We start from the raw sequence: 20,207 nt of genomic DNA, 5'->3' as shown, positions 1-20,207 counted from the left end.
ACTTCAGTTCATACATGAAGAACTCCATGTCTATCTATACCTATATTTCCTCTATACCAGGGCTTTTCAACTTGTTCACCCATTGTACCACTTTTAGGATATGGCAACATCCGAGTACACCAGTCGCCTAGCAAGGTGTCAAAAACGTGATGACCAAAAAAAAAAAGGAAAAAAGTGATGAAGCACAGGTAGTCCTCGACTTACAACAGTTCGCTTAGTGACTGTTTGAAGTTACAATGGCACTGAAAAAAGTGCCCCCCAAGCCACAGCCGAGCAAGATGCCTGCCTGCCTGCCCGGCGGCGCCCTTTCTCCTGTCCGAGGTTTTCATTGTTGTGAGCATTTCTGTTGAGGATTGGCAGCGGGGGTGGGGTAGGGGGATGTTTGGTTTTTATTCCCCCCTCCCCATCTGCTGGGTGGTTGCAGTAGGTTTTGGTCAATTCACAAGACCCTGGGACACTGTGACCATCATAAATATGAATCAGTTGCCAAGCATCTGAATGTAAATCACAAGACCCTGGAGATGCTGCAACATTCCAGCTGATCGGCGCTTCTTCTGGGCTCAGAAGCGCCAGGATCAGCACCGAGCTCCAGCTGGAGCCTGGCGCTGATCCTGGCGCTTCCACTGAGCTCTGACAGCCCTGAAGAAGCACAGATCCTGGCGCTTTCGCTGAGCCCTGACAGCCCTGCAGCTCCAGCCATCTCTCGCTCAGGCTTGTGCGGTGCTACCACCGGTTCAGCTCATTCCCCTCCCCCGCTACCACTTTTCTAGGATGGTTGCGTACCACTTGCCAGGTGCCAATGTACCATAGGTGATACCCGTACCACTGGTTGAAAAGCCCTGCTCTATATTTTATTTTTTATTTTATTTTAATTCCATTTATATCCCGCCCTTCTCCGAAGACTCAGGGCGGCTTACAAGCTTAGCAGTAGCCTTCATTCTATGTATATGCCTGCTTATTAGGGCTTTCGCCCCCCCCCAAGCGGCATTATTACAAAGTCAGCTTAATTGCCCCCAACAATCTGGGTCCTCATTTTACCTACCTCGGAAGGATGGAAGGCTGAGTCAACCTTGAGCCTGGTGGGACTCGAACCTGCACTAATTGCAGGCAGCTGGTGTTACTTAAGGAGGCATTAGCCCACTGCTCCACCAAGGCTATATGCATATATGGTATATATGCAAAGTTATGCATAGCCCAGTCCTATGCATGGGTTAAATAGTCAGGGATTCAGTCTGATGTCCTGGCTGAAAAATGTGTTAGGAAGCCATCATCTTGGAAGGCCATCTTCAGACTTACAACTAGTTCAATCAATCAGAATAGAGCTGGAAGGGACTTTGGAGGTCTTCTAGTCCAACCCCCTGGCCAAGCAGGGTATCCTACAGAATTTGAGGCAAGTGACTATCCAGTCTCTTCTTAAAATTCTGCAGTGCTGAAGCACCCACAACTTCTGAAGGCAAGCTGTTCCAAGGCTAATTGTCCTCACTGTTAGGAAGTTTCTCTTTAATTCCTGGTTGCTTCTCTCCTTGATTAGTTTCCATCCATTGCTTCTTGTCTTCTCCTGCTTTGGAAATTATGTTCATTATAAGTCAGGGCAGGAAAGAAGGAATTGCACCATGAAAAACTGTATAGCTACTTGATATAAAGATAAGATAAAGTGTCCTCCTCTGATAATGAAAATCAACCTCAGTTCATATCTGCAGTGAAACTCTTGTCCAGGTTTAAACTTAATGGATGTATCCACCGATGGAGATTTTTGACAGTCAATCTATGTTCTGTTCTAGCTCCAGCCAGAACTGAGAGAATGAGCAAAGTTTACAAGTATTATTCACAAGGCTCATAAAACAGCAGGGTATCAGCAATCATCCTTCAGATATAAGGAGCAGATTTCATGGAATCTGGCAAAAGTTCCCAAGGAAAGCTGACCTAGCTCCATTTCACCCATGGCGATGTTGGCCTGCTGAGAGCTGTCCTGAATACATGCTGCGTGACATGTGAGCTTATAGCGCTGTTTTCACAGCAGGGTGACTGGAAGAACCTTGGGGACATTGGAGTCAACTATTAGGCAGCTGAACTGTGAATCCCTGGGCAGGATGGAAGTCTTCTGCTTGAGAAGTAGAGTTAAGAAGCAAACTTGTTTCTTAGAAGCCCATTGTCAGCTAACGGAATTGAGGTGGCTTCTGAAAAGCCTTTCTTACAATCGCTATCTGAAGTGTTGGGAATTTGGAATACAACCTTCGCACGTGAAAGCAACCAGTCACAATGCTAATATTTAAAAATAGGGCATATCCACAGTTGCCAACTAACCTGGTTGACATGCTGGTTGACTCTAAGCTGTGTAAGAAAATCCAATCTAGACGGAGATATTTTGGCAATAGGTTAACAAGGGATTCAGTCCAGACTATAGTCTTCCATGTCTTCCTACTGGACAATCCACTACTATTGTGCCCTCCCATTTTTCTATTTTAAAAAAATACCGGTAATAGTTAGTTGCTTTCCTTCAGTGGATGGGTCTTCCTGGACATACAGTCATGCTCGAAATTGTTGGCACCCCAGAAATTTTTCCAGAAAATCAAGTATTTCTCACAGAAAGGTATTGCAGGAACACATGTTTTGCTATACACAGGTTTATTCCCTTTGTATGTATTGGAACACAACAAAAAAGGGAGGGAAAAAAGCAAATTGGACATAATGTCAAACAAAACTCCAAAAATGGGCCGGACAAAATTATTCGCACCCTTAACTTAATATTTGGTTGCACACCCTTTGGAAAAAATAACTGAAATCAGTCGCTTCCTATAACCATCAATAAGCTTCTTACACCTCTCACCCGGAATTTTGGACCACTCTTCCTTTGCAAACTGCTCCAGGTCTCTCTTATTGGAAGGATGCCTTTTCCCAACAGCAATTTTAAGATCTCTCCACAGGTGTTCAATGGGATTCAGATCTGGACTCATTGCTGGCCACTTCAGAACTCTCCAGTGCTTTCTTGCCATCCATTTCTGGGTGCTTTTTGACATATGTTTGGGGTCATTGTCCTGCTGGAAGACCCAAGATCTCAGATGCAAACCCAGCTTTCTGACACTGGGCTCTATAGTGCGACCCAAAATCCTTTGGTAATCCTCAGATTTCATGATCCCTTGCACACATTCAAGGCACCCAGTGCCAGAGGCAGCAAAACAACCCCAAAACATCATTGAACCTCCACCACATTTCACTGTAGGTACCGTGTTCTTTTCTTTGTAGGCCTCATTTCATTTTCGGTAAACAGTAGAATGATGTTCTTTACCAAAAAGCTCTATCTTGGTCTCATCTGTCCACAAGACGTTTTCCCAGAAGGATTTTGGCTTACTCAAGTACATTTTTGCAAACTCTAATCTTGCTTTTTTTATGCCTCTGTGTCAGCAGTGGGGTCCTCCTGGGTCTCCTGCCATAGCGTTTCATTTCATTTAAATGTCAACGGATAGTTTGCACTGACACTGATGCTCCCTGAGCCTGCAGGACAGCTTGCATTCCTTTGGAACTTGTTTGGGGCTGCTTATCCACCATCCGGACTATCCTGCGTTGAAACCTTTCATCAATTTTTCTCTTCCGTCCACGACCAGGGAGATTCGCTACAGTGCCATGGGTTGCAAACTTCTTGATAATGTTGCGCACTGTGGACAAAGGCAAATCTAGATCTCTGGAGATGGACTTGTAACCTTGAGATTGTTGATATTTGTCCACAATTTTGGTTCTCAAGTCCTCAGACAGTTCTCTTCTCCTCTTTCTGTTGTCCATGCTTAGTGTGGCACACACAGACACACAATGCAAAGACTAAGTGAACTTCTCTCCTTTTTATCTGCTTTCAGGTGTGATTTTTATATTGCCCACACCTGTTACTTGCCCCAGGTGAGTTTAAAGGAGCATCACATGCTTGAAACAATCTTGTTTACCCACAATTTTGAAAGGTCGCCAATAATTTTGTCCAGCCCATTTTTGGAGTTTTGTTTGACATTATGTCCAATTTGCTTTTTTTCCTCCCTTTTTTGTTGTGTTCCAATACATACAAAGGGAATAAACCTGTGTATAGCAAAACATGTGTTCCTGCAATACTTTTCTGTGAGAAATACTTGATTTTCTGGAAAAATTTCTGGGGTGCCAACAATTTCGAGCATGACTGTATATACTTATAAAGCTATGTACATATACAAAGTTAAAGCATCATGTATGAGCAGAAGGCACGCATGCACACCGCTCGTGCAAATGGAGCTCTGCACGCGTGTGCTTGCCACTCACACACACCTCTGTGTAAGGCCAGGCCGGCAAGCTGAAAATGTTGGGGACCATTGGCTTAAATAACATAGTGATTAAGAACTTTATTTAGCATAAAAGTTACCTCTTGATTCCCAGCAATTTTTTTTTAGATTACCATCTTTATTTTCCTAAGTAAGTGGTTTTCCCACCTCTACTTTGTTTTTAAATACAAGTAGTCCTCAACGTACAACAGTTCATTTAGTGACCATTCAAAGTTACAACAGCACCGAAAAATGTGACTTATGACCGTTTTTCACAGTTACGACCATTACAGCATCCGCATAATCATGTGATCAAAATTCAGATGCTGGGCAACTGATTCATATTTATGACCGTTGCTGTGTCCCAAGGTCACGTGATCCTCTTTTGCAACCTTCTCACAAGCAAAGTCAATAGGGAAGCCAGATTCACTTAGCAACCAGGTTACTAACTTATCAACTGCAGTGATTCACTTAACAACTGTAGCAAGAAAAGTCATAAAATGGGGCAAAACTCACTTAAGAAATGCTTCACTAAACAACAGAAATTTTGGGCTCACTTGTGGCTGTAGGTTGAGGACTACCTGTACCGGATTTTACTATTTTACCAGTCACCTGAGATAAAAATGATTTCAGCTCCCAAATAGCCCAAACAAACTCTCAGTAAACCTGGGAGTGACTTGTTTATTGGAGAAGGAGAAATGCAGTAATAGTTGGGAGGTCGGGAAGAGCAGCAATTTACTCAGAAGGAGGAAAAAAATGCAATTCTGGAGCAAAGGTGACTTTGAGGGTGAATGGATAACTGATTCAAGACAATTTTGCCTATTTCTGTCCTACAGAAATGGTCGCTTACCCATCCTGTCAAAGGAAAAGCGGGTAATTTAGATACATCCATATTATCTGTTTCTTGGATATTATTCTTTCTGAACTTCTATTCCAAATTTTGTTTTTCCGAAACTGCTTCCATCTTCCCAACATAAATTTCGTTGGTGAGGATCTGCATTTTTCTTTTATTCCCAGAGCGCAAATCTCTCTCGCACCTTGGTCTAGGAAGCAAAATTTGTTGGTGTTATTATTATGTAACTTTGTCTATGGAGATTCCCAACCATCCAGGCCGTGATTGTCCCAAAGGTGCTTTTCAAAAGGCAACTGGATTTTCTTGGGTTTTTTCCTTGACAACATTTCACTTCTCATCCGAGAAGCTTCTTCAGTTCTGACTGAAGTCAGAAGCTTTTTGGATGAGAAACAAAACGTTTTCAAGGGGAAAAACCCAAGAAAGTCCAGTTGCCTTTTCTTTGGGGTATTATGTAACTTATTAATCCTGTAGCAGAATGAAAAAAGGTGTACTACAATGTTTTAACTAATATCTTCACTCAGATATTGTTTGCCCAAGAAATGAGTGAGACCTTCTTAGTTATTATTTAGCAAAATTGTGTCCTATTGTTTTAATGAGAAGTAAGTCCATAGTTAGTTCTTCCAGTCAAACCAGTTGAAATTTCGAGGGTTAAAGGCTACTGAAAAGAGTATTACAACAGCAGTGAAAATATACCTTAGAATAGGAATTGCTCCTAAAATTGGATCTGCAATTGCACGGCAAAAACAGATAAATAATGCAGAGCAGATTATCAACAGATTGTAAAGTGTCAAAGTTCTGAAATTTCTGGATTATAATCAAACCAAAATGTGGTGAAGTAGAAGGAAGGTGTACATATTTTAATAGTTTTTGTAGAGAAGGTCCTGGTGCCAGCTAATTACAGTGTAAATTCCCTTATTGATGAAACAGAGAACAGGCCAAAATGGACAGATCTGAACATGGGCTAGGAGATTATATGAGATACCTGGACTGAATAGTATCCAGTATTTTTATGAGTTAAATCCAATTTCCATAAATCTGAAGTCTGCTAAAGTTTCATGTGCAATAGCTTTCTGTACTATACTGTATGGACAAAATGGACAGCAAAAGGGTTTCTTCATGTTCAAATCTGTATCACACAATTGGATTCCAGATCTAGATAAAAGCCTACTGATTTGTAAGCATATAAGGGATGTGTGCTTCTGAAATGATACTGCATGGCTAATAATGAGCAACTATTTTAAAGTTTAGAAGAATGTAAAAAACAATAAATGAGTTGTTATTTGACAAAGGATTTCCTATGGGGAAACCATCAAGAAATTGAAATAAATAATCAGATAAATTAGAAACCAAACAAAGACAAATGTGTCATTTTTCTTGGAAGTTCTTCTCACCAATCAGCAAAGATATCCCTAAGAGGAAAGGAAATTTTCAGCAGCATACAATATTGTGTTCCCCAGCCTTCTAGCTGCAATAAAAGCAGAAGGAAGGGATGCCCATCTCTTAATTTCTTCCCCTTTCATGGCAATTAAGATGTGTGGCTTTCAACTTCCCATACTGGCTGGGGAATTCTGGGAGTTGAAATCCATACAACATAAAATTGTCAGGGTTCAGAAACATCGCACTACAAGTAGGAAAAAGCAGGTGAAAGCAATGCTAGTATATATGGATCAGCTGAATCGTCAAGGCTATATATTTGAGTCCAGATTAATGTCAGCTATATTAAACTATGTACTCCCTTGATTTTCCCTAGTTTTTAATGGGGTTCATCTGATGCTAAAACAGATTATGGTATCATCTATCTAGACCAGGGGTGTCAAACTGGCGGCCCACGGGCCGGATGCATCACACGCAGGCCACACCCACCCCAGCTCCGCAAAGGCAAAAAACATCGCGCTATGTCACAATACATCACGTGACGCCATGGAGTTTGACACCCATTATCTAGACCAATGTTTCTCAACCTTGGCAGCTTGAAAGAAAGTGAACGTCAACTCCCAGAATTCCTTATGATAGCTGGGGAACTCTGGGAGTTGAAGTCTGTACATACTCAAGTTGCCAAAGTTGAGAAACACCAATCTAAATACAATGAACCATAACAGATCCATTGATGTCATAGAGGACACAGTCATATCAATTTACTTGAAGACCACTACGGTAAGGTACTGCTACCATGCTAGCCCCCCCTGCCACCAATGTTCTTTTTTTGGGGGGGGTTGGACACATTCCCAAGTAAAGCACTAAGCTGCCACTATCGGGGGTTTTTTTCAATGAAAGTTTTGGGAACCCATAATTTATAAAGACTGTAAAGTTTATGTGGCTGGCACTTCATTTTGTACCATGCTGACATGGTTACATCATCTTTACTAATTTATTAATTAAAAGTATTTTTAAAATAATTAAGTTGGGCAGTGAGCCTTGTTGGCTCACAGTGAAGTTGTTGCCAGCTCCCAATACACTAAACTGTTAGTTGCATCTCATTTCCATCAGCTTGGATAGTTCATTTGCCCTGTTATTTCCACTTTGACCTGGGGATCTGCTGAAAAATGTGAAAAGGTGATGCTCTATTCAAATTTCAAGTCATACTTCAGATTTTTTAAAAAAAAAAAATCCTCTTCTGAGACCTTCTTTGCTGTCTCATTCATGGAAGGGACATCCAGATGCAGACCTCAGTGAAATCAGCATACAGGCAGCTCAGCGTACAACCACAACTGAGTCCAAAATTTCCATTGCTAAGCAAGACACTTTTTAAGAGAGTTGCATCCCATTTTACGACCTTTTTTGCCATGGTTGTTAAGTGAAACATTGCAGTTATTAAGTGAATTCTGCAGTTGTTAAGCCAATCTGGCTTCCCCCCATGGGCTTTGTTTGTCGGAAGCCAGCTTGGAAGATTACAATTGGTGATCACATGATCTTAGGACAGGGCAACCAACATAAAAACATGCCAGTTGCCAAGTGCCTGAATTTAAATCACGTGATCACGGAGAATGCTGCAACATTCATGTGAAAAACGTTTGCGAGTCACTGTTTTCAGTGCCACTGTAACTTCGGACAGTCATTAAACAAATGGTTGTAGATGGAGAACTATCTGGATTTGCATTTCCGATCTGTTACAAGTCTGAACTTATAGTGCAGTCTCCAGCTAGAATCGGCTGTGAAAACCTTCCTTGAAGAATTACCACTAGGAGTATAACTACAACTTATTGTGGATAGCTTGTACGGAAAAGGACTCGAAAGCAGATTTCAGGAAGGGGATCAAGCTGTAAACTATAGTGGGAGTGGAAATAGTGCAGCAGCAATAAGAAAAGCAAATCAAGCATGTCAAGACTCAGAGTGGATATAAAACAGCAAGAACCCTAATGGCCTTATGCAAATTTCCGATGCTGCTACTTTCTGAAATGTTGTATAATGATCTTCGGAACGCATCACCTCAAAATCGGCATTATAGTTCCGTAAAACACACCGTGCACCCATTAATAGTTCCCTATTGAACTGCAAATGTCCCTATCGAACTGCAAACCCTTTTCCCTACGATCCTGGTTTCTCTCTACCCTTTGCCACTAGCAGAAATAGCTTGTTTCCACCGGCTGATTGCAGAAAAAGAACATTTCCCAGTCCAGCTAGCCTATTAAAAAAAAGCCTCAGATGTCATTAACAGAGGCTGTTTTAAAGCTTAATGGTGTACAGGAGGACAATTTCTAGGAAATGCTACCGGGGGTGGAAAAAGCGATCCTTTTTTTGTACAGTGATATCACCCACTATTGAAATTTGGCACGCCAACACCCTACATTAACATCATAGCGAGCATGTTCAGGCCTAATGGCTATGAAGAAAAAAAAAAGCAGCCTCCTGAAGTGCAGGTAGTTTTTCTGCAGATGAAAAAAAAGAAAAAGAAATAACGCTTCTCCCAACCCTGCATTGCAAGACACTTCAGAAACTATTTTAGGTTTCAAATCAACCTCTGGTGCCAGTCATAGGAGCTTTGGTACATGATTCTGTCTGGAATATCAGGGGATAGGAATCCTTTAACCCCCTTCCTCCTAATTTTACTTTTCAGTGCTGCAATCAAACTGGAAGAATGTTAGTTTTCTCCTGCCATTATTATTTTTTTATAAATAACTCAAGGCAGCAAACATCCCTAAAACTCTTTCCTTCTCCTTTTTTTGCCCCGAACAAACAATCCTGAGAGGTGGGTTAGGCCGAGAGAAGAGTGATTGGCCCAAAGTTACTCAGCTGGATGTCGTGACTAAGCGGGGACTAGAACTGACTTTCTCCTGGTTTCCAGCCTGGTGCCTTCACCACTAGACTAAATTGGCTCCCGGCAGTTTGGCGGGTCGGATCCCGAGTGCCGTGTAACAGAGTGAGCGCCTGTTACTCGTCCCAGCTTCTGCCAACCTAGCAGTTCAAAAGCACATAAAACTGCAAATAGAAAAATAGGGACCACTACGGTGGGAAGGTAAAAGCATTCCGTGCTCCTTTGGCGTCTAGTCATGCCGGCCACATGACCACGGAGACGTCCTCGGACAAGCGCTGGCTCTTCGGCTTTGTAACGGAGATGAGCACCGGCCCCTAGAATCAGAAACGACTAGCACGCATGTGCGGGGGAACCTTTACCTTTACCTATTTATTCTACCTATATTGTGTGTTCTATAGAATGGGCTTCTATAGCAAGGCAAGGGGAAAGGGGAGAAATGACAAAAGCTGTGCTGTGAATATGGCATGAGCTCCTCCCGTTTTGTAGCAGCGTCGCAACTTTGCCTGCAAGTATACAACAAGAATGACCTGTATCATGATATCACATGAATATTTTTTTCACACTAATGAAATCGTACCTTGCTACGGTCTTGCAAAAGGCTGATTTAAAGGCTAACAGCACTTCTAGCTGGCCAATCTTTCTACCTCCCACGCCTTCTATCCCAGTACTAAATGCAGCCGAGATCAATTCAGGCCGTTCTCAGTTTAAACATGTATTTCCTTCCTTGTAACATTTCTCTGCATACACCAGATCAGGCGAAATTGACCAGTTAATCAATTAAACCTGCTATAATCATCACCCTTTGCTACGCAGATGCATCCAGGATGCATTCGCTGGATTACAAAATGTAAAACGTAATCATAAAAACAAAAGCAAGCAAGGAAGGAAGGAAAAAAAAACGTTTTCTCTCTCTCCAATCATGTAGGGAAGACTTAAATGAAGAGCTGTATTTTCAACCACTTGCTAAAAATGTAATATGATAATTCTACAGTGTAAGCTCACCTAAGGGATAAAACAGCAAGTATTACTTAGCAGTACATCAGTTACAGGTAGTCCTCGGCTTACGACCACAATTGAGCCCAAAATTTCTGTTGCTGAGATAGTCGTTAAGTGAGATTTGACCCATTTTACAACCTTTCTTACCACAGTTGTTCAAGTGAACGACTGCAGTTGTTTTAAGTTAGTAACCCAGTTGTTAAGTGAATTTGACATTCCCATTGACTTTGTTGTCAGGTCACAAAAGGGGATCCCATGACCCCTGGACACCGCAACCGCCATAAATACGAGCCAATTGTCAAGTGTCCAAATTTTGATCCCACGGCCATGGGGGATGCAGCAACGGCTGCAAGTGTGAAAATGGTCATAAGTCACTTGTTTCAGTGCCATTGTAACTTTGAGCTGTCGTTAAACGAAGTGTTGTAAGTTGAAGAATACCTGCATTAGCAAAGCCTGCTTAGAGCCTTAGTTTGCCTTGTTTGCTTAGTGTGAGATTGTTTCTCAACTTTAGAGAAAAAACTAACTTGGAGGTTCTCTGTCAGTGAAAATACTAGAGATACGGTGAGATTTCAGACCCTGGTCATAATACTACATTCTTGAGCTAGGTAGAATCTGGTCTTCCATTAAGTCACCATCCTACTCAGAGTCTTTGTCTTTTGGAGTTGCTTCTATTGTTTGATGGCCTATTGGCTCCTCAGGCTGCATCTAGTCTTCCTCTTCAGCCTCTAAACTTGTGGGTGTCAAACTCGATTGCGTCACGTGACGTATCGTGACATGTCGCGATGTTTTTTGCCTTTGCAGAGCTGGGGTGGGCGTGGCCTGCATGTGACGCATCCAGCCCACAGGCCGCCACTTTGAAACCCCAGCTCTAACTCACAGAGTTAAAAAGGAAATCTGTAATTGTAAGACATCAATAACAAACAAGCCTGAACTCTGTCTTCCATCTAGTGCTGCAAGGAAATGGCAGTGCCGACACTGGCAGCCTAAGAACGTGGCCATATATAACTAAAGACTTAAGATTTGACAAGCATTATTTGTTGGGGCACGAGCAGATGTCTCTGTAGAAGTCACGTGTTCTGCTCTGCTTCTCTTACCTGTATTTGGTATAGTCAACTGACTCATTATTAGTCTGTGGGAAATTAATAATAATAATAATAATAGCAATACATAGCAATGTATTTCAAAAGCATGCAAATGCGAGTACTGTAGATTAATAGGTACCACTTAGATGGGAAAGTAACAGTGTGTGCCTTTGGCATATAGCCATGCTGGCCACATGACCATAGAAAAACTCTGCAGGCAATCCTGGCTCCCTCAGCCAAGAAACAGAGATGAGAACCACACCCTAGAATCTGACAGCTGGACAGGGAAAACTTTACCTTTTTAAGTAGCTTTATTTCTTCCCAGTAGACCTTACAAAGGGACGCGGTGGCTCAGTGGGTTAGGACACTGAGCTTGTCGATCAGAAGGTTGGCAGTTTGGCGGGTCGAATCCCGAGTGCTGCGTAACAGAGTGAGCGCCTGTTTCTCGTCCCAGCTTCTGCCAACCTAGCAGTTCGAAAGCACGTAAAAATGCAAGTAGAAAAATAGGGACCACTATGGTGGGAAGATAACAGCGTTCCGTGCGCCTTTGGCATCTAGTCATGCCGGCCACATGACCACGGAGACGTCCTCGGACAAACGCTGGCTCTTCGGCTTTGAAATGGAGATGAGCACCAGCCTCTACAGTTCGAAACGACTAGCACGCATGTCCGGGGAAACCTTTACCTTTTAGACCTTACAAATTGGTGGGTCGGGTCAGCTCTTGTGTGATTCTACAAGATTCAGTTGTCTCATTCCCCACTCTTTAACGTTATATGAAGCCTCATGGGATGAGGTATCATTATCTGGGCAGATCCAAAGGTATCATGGAAAACTTGGCCCAGTGCCTGAAAGTTGAAGATGCTTGGATGGGATAAAAGAGGTTAACAATCTTGATCCAGAAAATATCTGACACTTGTTTTAACTCCCACTGAAGGAGCAAGTCCCTATCTTGGGAAGTCTCCTAGATTCACACGCGGAGGCCATGACAAGGGTCGCCTTTGCCATGTTTCAGTTGATGCGCAGTTGTGGCTGTGTCTGGGGCAGGAAACCGTAGCCCCAGGATATGGCCTCATCAATCACAGAGTGCCATAATATAATTTACAGAGGGCTGCCTTTGCTCAAAAACTGCAATGGGGGCAAAATACATCACTCTCTATTCTGCCGGGTATTACACAATCATATTACACTTCAGTGGCTTCCAAAACATTTCTAGGCAAAGTGCTGGTTGTAACCTACAAAGTCCTACATGGATTGGCATACGGCTATCTTCAGGACCGCCTCCTGCAGGTGGCACCAGCCCATGCTGTCCTACATGGGGGTGCTCATTGTTCCCACAAAAGGTGAAGGGAAGGTTGAGACGAATAGGGAGCAAAGGTTTTCTCTGTGCTGGTTCCCAGCCTACAAAACAGCTCTGCTTCAAGAGGACTAGAAAGCCACCTGCCTCGGCATCTAAAGGCAGCTAAAATTGAACTTTCACAGAGTCTCTTTAAATTGTAATCTGTATAGCTGTATAGACCATTAGACTTATTATTATAATTTAGGGTTTCTTGAACTATGAACTGGTTGTTTCAAATCAGAAGACGGAAGGATGAGCTCAAGACTGTGCTGGTGCAGCACAGAAGAAAGCATTGAGCAGAATTTAATGAGGACTTCAACTGCTTAAGAGAGAGCTTTGCATTCCCATTTTAAATTTTTGTTCTTAAGGCTAATAGGAAGGCTGACAACTGTGTTAGTGTTTACCCCCGTCCCACCTGCCCCCGCCGAAGGGAAAAGTAGTGTTGGAACGTCTACTATGTGAGTAATGACATATCATTTAGCACTATTATTTTTTTATTTATTTTTTATTTTAATTCCATTTATATCCCGCCCTTCTCCGAAGACTCAGGGCGGCTTACAAGCTTAGCAGTAGCCATTCTATGTATATGCCTGCTTATTAGGGCTTTCACACACACCCCAAGCGGCATTATTACAAAGTCAGCTTATTGCCCCCAACAATCTGGGTCCTCATTTTACCTACCTCAGAAGGATGGAAGGCTGAGTCAACCTTGAGCCTGGTGGGACGCGAACCTGCACTAATTGCAGGCAGCTGGTGTTACTTAGGGAGGCATTAGCCCACTGCTCCACCAAGGCTCTTATACTGCATTTCTTCCAAATGTTATTGTAGGAGACAAAGATCCACGTTTCCTCTTCGGTTGTGAGATATAACATCTTTACACAGTTGTTTAGCGTCTCTTGCTTGAGCAGCAGGTCGGACTAGAAAACTTCTAAGGTCCCTTTTGACCCTATTGTTCTATGTCAGTGGTTCTCAACCTGTGATCTGAGGAGCCCGGGGGAGGGCCGTGATGTGGTCACAAGAGAGTCTGCGGAGGCTTGAAAAAATGTTACAATTTAAATCTTGAGTTATGTATTGGGCATCGCTAGCCATGGTTTGTGACCACAATCTGTGGTGAAGAGAAGGTTGAGTACCACTGTTGTATGTTGTTTTCATTGCCTTGTGGTGTTTTTTTTTTTTTTTTGGAGGGGGGGAATCAGACATAAAATTCCCACGCAACCAATTAAAATTCAACATTAATTTTAATATCCACCATGCTTTCACTTTCGGATAGAACCATATATATTAATATTCGGGGGGGGGTCAATACCAGAATAAATTTACATATCACATTTAAGGGTGACTAGAGCTTTCCATCTGCCTTCCTAGGTTGCCTTGTGAATGGAAGGCAAAGCCGAGGCGAGTTTGAGGTCTTCTGCGCGCTGTGTCCGCATGATAACAGCTCCTCGTTTTGATCCCAAGCAGTAATAAAAGCGTGGAGGAGAATGAGATGATCTCCGCTAAAGCAGCACAAGTTCCAGATAAAAATCCCTGGGGGAACACGGGCAGAGGGGGAAAGCTCAGAGGATCAGATCCCTGTCCCTTTCCAATTGCGGTCACCGCACACAGGTTAATTCATTAACGGGCATTGCCTGGAGATGAAGCAATCAGAGCTTACAAAGCTTACGAGAGAGCCGGTTGCCTGCCAGGCAACCAGCTGGCCCTCAGCCCTTGTGCCTTCTCCCATCTCCCCCACCAAACTCCGTTGTCCAGACTTTAAAGACCGATTTCTTCCTTGCCAGATTCCAAAGTGAACCCAGATAGAAATTGGTGAGGCCTCCCTTCTCTTAGCCATCTTTTAAAGACTCTTAAAGGGGGGGGGGAACCCAAAGGAACAGTGAAACATTAAAAGAAGAATATTTGTAGCTGAGAGTTGAAACATGGGATCCTTGGTGCTCTCTGAGCTTGGTTGTTTTCTTGCAGACGTTTCATTACCCAAACTAGGTAACGTGATCTGTGCTAGGTAACAACATCTGTGTTGCAGGAAACAACCAAGCAAAAAAAGAAAAAAGAAAAACCAAATTCAGAGGGCACCAAGGACCCCTCACTGGAACATTTGATTATCAGCAACTTCTGAGACACAAGCCCCCCCGCTTCCTGCATTTTTACCAGAATATCCCCATCACACTCTTCTTTCATTTCATTGGATTCAGTCCTAGTACTGAGTCCCAAAAACTGAAACTTTTTTTCCCCATGCAAACTATCCCCATTTAAAATAACCAGATTATCCGGAGGCAGAAAAGTCCTGTCCCATTTCTGGAAACAGCATTTTTGAGCCTTTATTGGGCATAATTATTTAATTCTTGGGCATAATTATTTAATTCTTTAATTCATAATTATTGGGCATAATTATTTAATTCTCTTTAACTTCTTTTTTAACTTTTGTATTTATATTCTGATATTTATTGCCCTGTACACCGCCCTGAGTCCTTCGGGAGAAGGGCGGTATAAAAATTTAATAAATTAAATTAAATTAATTTTAGAGGAACATTAATCCTTACAAGTTTAAGCCATTTTAATTTCTATAACTTTCTCCCTTGCAGACACCCAGTCTTTCCACAGCATTGGCTGCCACCAAAGCAACAACAAAATGGGCATCCCATTCCCAGCCCTGAAGCATTAGCTACCCCTCCTGGATGTGCTATACAAACAGCTGCGACTCTGGGAGGCTGGTCCAGGTCCAAGTCTGGTCAAGGTAACTTCTGTGGCGCTCATGCTGACATCTTCAGAAATAACGATGGTCATAAAAATGCTGAAGAAGCACAGCACTCCAAATCCTCTATGTGCCTCCTCATCTATGTGGCCTATCTACCGTACATGGTTACCAAAAGTTGACATCCACTTGATGGCACGCTATCTCTCAATGAATCAAATCCTCCCTTAGCGGAAGCTGTGTCAAACCTGTAATGCACCCCCCCCCCCAAAATGATAGAAATAGCTTATGCCAACCTTTTCTGAAGTGCAGGATCAGCAAAAGAGCACTTGTGTTTGAAAAACAGGTTTGGTGCTCTTTTAAAAGAGCACTAAACCAATTTTTTTAAAAAAGGACGAGTGTTTTGGGAAATGCTGACCAGGCATAATGTGGGCAAATGCTTTCATTCTGGTCCCTCCTAGGGCCCAAGCCAAAAAGATCTTGGAAGGCAGAGCCCACCAACCTCAGGAAAGGTGAGCAGGTAGTAGGAGCAGCAGCCTAAAGTGACCAATAGGAGCCAGGCAGAGCCAACCTTTGATAAGGTCAGCAATCAAGCTGTCAGTGAAGAGTCAGACTATAGCCAGCGTATCAGGAAAAGGGGGGGGGAACCTTACACTAAATATTCTAAGCCTTGACAGGCACCAGATGACTGTAGTCTGCTTCAGCTATAGGTTGGGATAAAGGTGGAGCGTTCAAGGCGTGGATGGAGACATTGTACAGAAATGAAATGAGAAAAAGTGGTTTGACTCAAGAGAAGGTGGCTTCAAAGCCAGCTTAATACATAGCAGATTAATTCGTACAGAAAAAGCAGGCGACCAGCAGGTCTGGAAAACGTGTTCGCCTCCACACAAGCCAAAACAGGCTCGTTTCCTCACTTCCTTGGCTGTTGGGACGAGTCGTCCCTAGATCAAGAGCAGCAACGGTTATCCTGCTCTTTTTCTGTCCCTCATCAGATTCATTTGGGAGAGTAACGGGGGAAATCCAAGGAAGAGGACACTTTTAGCCAGACATGGAGATATAAATGAATCGGATCGTCTACCCGGCGCCTCGTCCGCCTCTTATTTGTTATCTGGGAACCAGCCGCCTAATCCGAGCTGTAGAAAAGCGCAGCCCGCCGGCGATTCCCACACAGCCCAAACCCTGATAACAGGTTGCGCTCAAGTCTTCCGTCGAAATAACGGGCGTCGACGCAACAACCCGCGCAATGGATTCAAACTTCGCCGCTTTTCTGCCTCTCACGCTGCCCGCACAACTCCGCACCACTCCTCGGGTTCCCTCGATTTACCAGACAGCGAACTGAACCCGACGCGCGTAAAAACATCGACAACCACCCCCACCCCCACCCTTCCCCACGTTACTGTGGCTTTCACGTTACTCCCTGCACCGACGCAACTCCTAGCCAACCGAGAGGCTGGTTAAAAAAGAGGGCTGCCAGGGCACGGGACGCGGCGGGGAGTTGGGGGAGGGGAGAAGTACGGAGAAGCGGCATCGGAGTCCGCGCAGCCCACGAGTAGATTTCTCTCCCCGACAGGGAGAAGAACAGTTCAGGCTACGGATGTAAGAAAAGTGACGCTTTCCTCGCCTTCCCACCCCCCCCCCACCACTCTCCGCTTTATCCTCCTGCGTTTTAAAGCCACTTCTTCTCGCCAGTAAACCCCTTTGGCACGACTGGCGCGCAGAGACCCTCTGACTAAGCTTAACAGCGGCGCCTCCTCCTCCTCCTCAGCGTGAAGGGATTTCGACCGGGTGAGAGAACTGGAAGTTCATTCTTCAAGAACTGAGGAGAGGGGGGGGGAGAAAGAGAGAGAGAGGGGGGGTCGATCATTGCCGCTGCGCGGGAAGGACACGCCTTCCTTCCTTCCTTGCCATTCGCCCCCCCCCCCGCCGCCCCGAGGTGTTGATTTGATCCAGTTTCGGAGTGTTTTGCTTGCGCGCCTTCCTTCCCCCCCCCTCCCCGCCGCCTCCCGGGCGCCTCCAGTTTGACAGGCGGGTCCTGCTAGGGAATGGACGGCGGGATCTGTGCCGCGCGCGTCTCCGGAGGAGGCTGGCTCGCAAGAGGGCTGGCTCGTCCAAACCGTCGTCGGAGCTGTTTTTTTCCTCCACCCCACGGCGGTTAAGACCTCCCTCCCTCCCTCCCTCCTGCCACCCAGGCGAGGTGCTCGATGCCCCTCTTTTGCCTCGAACTTGCTGCCATCAATAATTCATCGGCTCCCAGCAATAGCGGCGGCGGCGAGCGAGAGAGCAGCAGCAGCAGCAGCTTGGATAAGAGAGAGCGGGAGGCAGCAGGGCGGGGAGGAAAAAGCGGGTGCGTGAGCCGTGCTTGCCGGCTGCCTGCAGAGAGGAGGCGGCGGTGACGGCGGCGGCGGCGGCGGCCGCTGTGGCCGTAGCAGCCAGAGCAACGGCGGCGGCGCATTCGGAGCTCTCCCTTCTCGCCACAGACGTCCCCAGCGTTATGTTCCCGCGACGCGCGGCGGCCGCCTCGCCGGCAAGGGCCGAGGAGGACACGGGAGGATGAGGACAGAAGGGAGGCGAAGGAGGAGGAGGAGGAGGCGCAGGCGGAGGGAGGCGGAGGAGGCGAGGCAGGGAGGAGGAGGAGGAGGCGCAGGCGGCGGAGGAGACGCGGAGGATGAAGTGGAGTGTCCGGGGAGCCTGCGCCGCGCTCTCCAGCTGCCTCCTGCTCGCCTGCGCGCTGAGCGCCGCCGCCGTGGGCCTCAAGTGCTTCTCGCTGGGCTCCGAACTCAAGGGGGAGCCGTTCCGCCTGGGCACAGCGGCCGGCGCCTTCTACTCGGGGCTCCTGCTGGCCGCCGGACTCTCGCTCCTGGGCTCCGCGCTCTTCTGCTGCCGCCCGCTGGACGACGAGGGGGCCGGCGGCGGAGCGCACCGCCAAGGGCACGCGGCCAGCGAAGTCGCGGTGGTGCCGGTCGCCGGAGACGCTCAACCCCAGCCCCAGCCGCTGCCCAAGGCGCCCCCCGGCGGGCGGCAGAACTTCCTTCTCCTGGGGGTCCTGGTCTTCATGCTGGGGGTGCTGAGCGCCTTCGCCGGGGCCGTCATCGACGGCGATACGGTGTCGCTGGTGGAGAAGAAGTACTCGCACTACTGCCTCCTACAGGTTGGGGGGGGAGGAGGAGGAGGAGGAGGGCCGTCGGCTCGGGCGCGGCCTGCGGGAAGCCCCGACGGCTTGGGGACGACGCTGCTGCTGCGCTGCCAGAAGCTGCGGGACTATCAGCGCGGCTTGGTCATCTCCACCATCTTCAACGCCCTCGAGTGCCTGCTGGGGCTGCTCAACCTGCTCTTGGTCAAGAACTACAAAGCGGCGCAGCAGCGAGGGCTGCGCCGACGGCGGCGCTGCCGACAGGAGCAGCGCCTGGCGGGCGGCCGTCGGAGGCGACGGAGGGGAGCCGGCGGCGGGGGAAGTGGCGGCGGCGGCGGCTCTGGTGGCGGGCGACGGCCTCAGCGCCAAAGTCGAGGCTCGATCTTCTCCAGCGAGGACCCGGATCTGTCTCCGGGGGGCGATTGCGCCTTCCAGGCCGTCTCCTACATCAACGTCGGCGTCTTCCACGTCTTCGACGAGGCTGGGGTGGAGGTACACTGTGGCGGGCACCCTTCCATCGAGTTGCCTGGCTATTCGCCCATGGACCCCGAGCTCAATTCCTCCTACCCCTACTGCTACCCGCTGCCCAATGAGCAGCCTCCTGCCTACGAAGACATTTATCCCAGGGAGCCCTGTGCCAACCGCGTCTAGGCCCCGGCCAGGCCCCTTTGGAGACCGACCCCCCTGCCCGTCAGCCTGCTGGACTGAGACGGGCAAAAGGTGAATTTGGGCAAAGGGGGCAAAGCACAGAGGTTTAATGGGCAGGACCAAGTAGCACAAGGTGAGGCCAACCCTGCTGTTTTGTCAGGACTCTTACCCAGAAGCTGCCGAAACAAACAGAAACCCAAGGTAGAACCCCCAATAAATGCCTAGAAATGAGATCAGGCTGGTGTGTAGTGTTGGTCCTGCTTTCGGTGGCAAGTGGGAACTTGTTTGTTCCAAACAGCTTTGCCTTCCTTTTTTTTTCCTGAAGAATCGGGCACATTTTTCTCTTCGCCTCTGTTGGGAGAAGTCTTGAACAGAGTTTTAGAAAGTTGCTAGCGTTTTGCAACCTGTTGGAGTTTTCTCCAATGTATCCTGTCGAGATTTCTCTTGTCTCTGCTACAGTACTTTTGGTTCTAGCACTAAAAAATAAATAAATAAATAAATAAATAACATAGCTACCTGTTAAAGGGTTCAGCAAAGTGCATTTTCACTGATAAAAGATCATTGGGGCAATCTTGGGGCGATGCTTTTAATATCTTTTTAATTTTACCCTTTACTGTCTTTTATCTCTTGAGTATTGATCAAATGGTGAACATTTTAGGGTTGGTTCTCAGCCGTTTTCTCATTTGGCTTGGATTGAAATCACCAAATGGTTCCGCCTGCCTGGCTTCCTCACCCTTCCCTGCATCAAATGAATCTTCATGATAACCTCAGCTTTAAAAGTGCAAAAGAGTTTTAAGTTCAGAGAACCAACCAGCAAGAGAGAGAGAGAGAGAAAAAAAAAGCAAGCGTGAATCTCTCAAAGAGATATTTCAGAGAGCTGAAGGGAATTTTGAACAAAGCTTCTTAAGTTTACAATATTCCTGGGAGATGTTATGTTCAGTTTAAAT

General features: G+C 46.0%; 1 protein-coding gene across 1 annotated transcript; it reads left to right on the top strand.

The window, feature by feature from the left end:
* Positions 1-18,147: 18,147 nt before the first annotated feature.
* Positions 18,148-19,263, top strand: TMEM271 (transmembrane protein 271; the record flags this gene model as incomplete). Its single annotated transcript, XM_083353478.1, has 1 exon — positions 18,148-19,263. One exon carries the CDS (start codon positions 18,148-18,150, stop codon positions 19,261-19,263), a length of 1,116 nt encoding a protein of 371 aa, XP_083209604.1.
* Between the last annotated feature and the right edge of the window lie 944 nt (positions 19,264-20,207).

The sequence above is a fragment of the Vipera ursinii genome, assembly GCF_947247035.1.
Source record: "Vipera ursinii genome assembly, chromosome: 2".
Taxonomy (NCBI): domain Eukaryota; kingdom Metazoa; phylum Chordata; class Lepidosauria; order Squamata; family Viperidae; genus Vipera; species Vipera ursinii.
The sequence above is the reverse complement of the archived record's forward strand: the minus strand, read 5'-3'. Positions and strand labels throughout refer to the sequence as shown.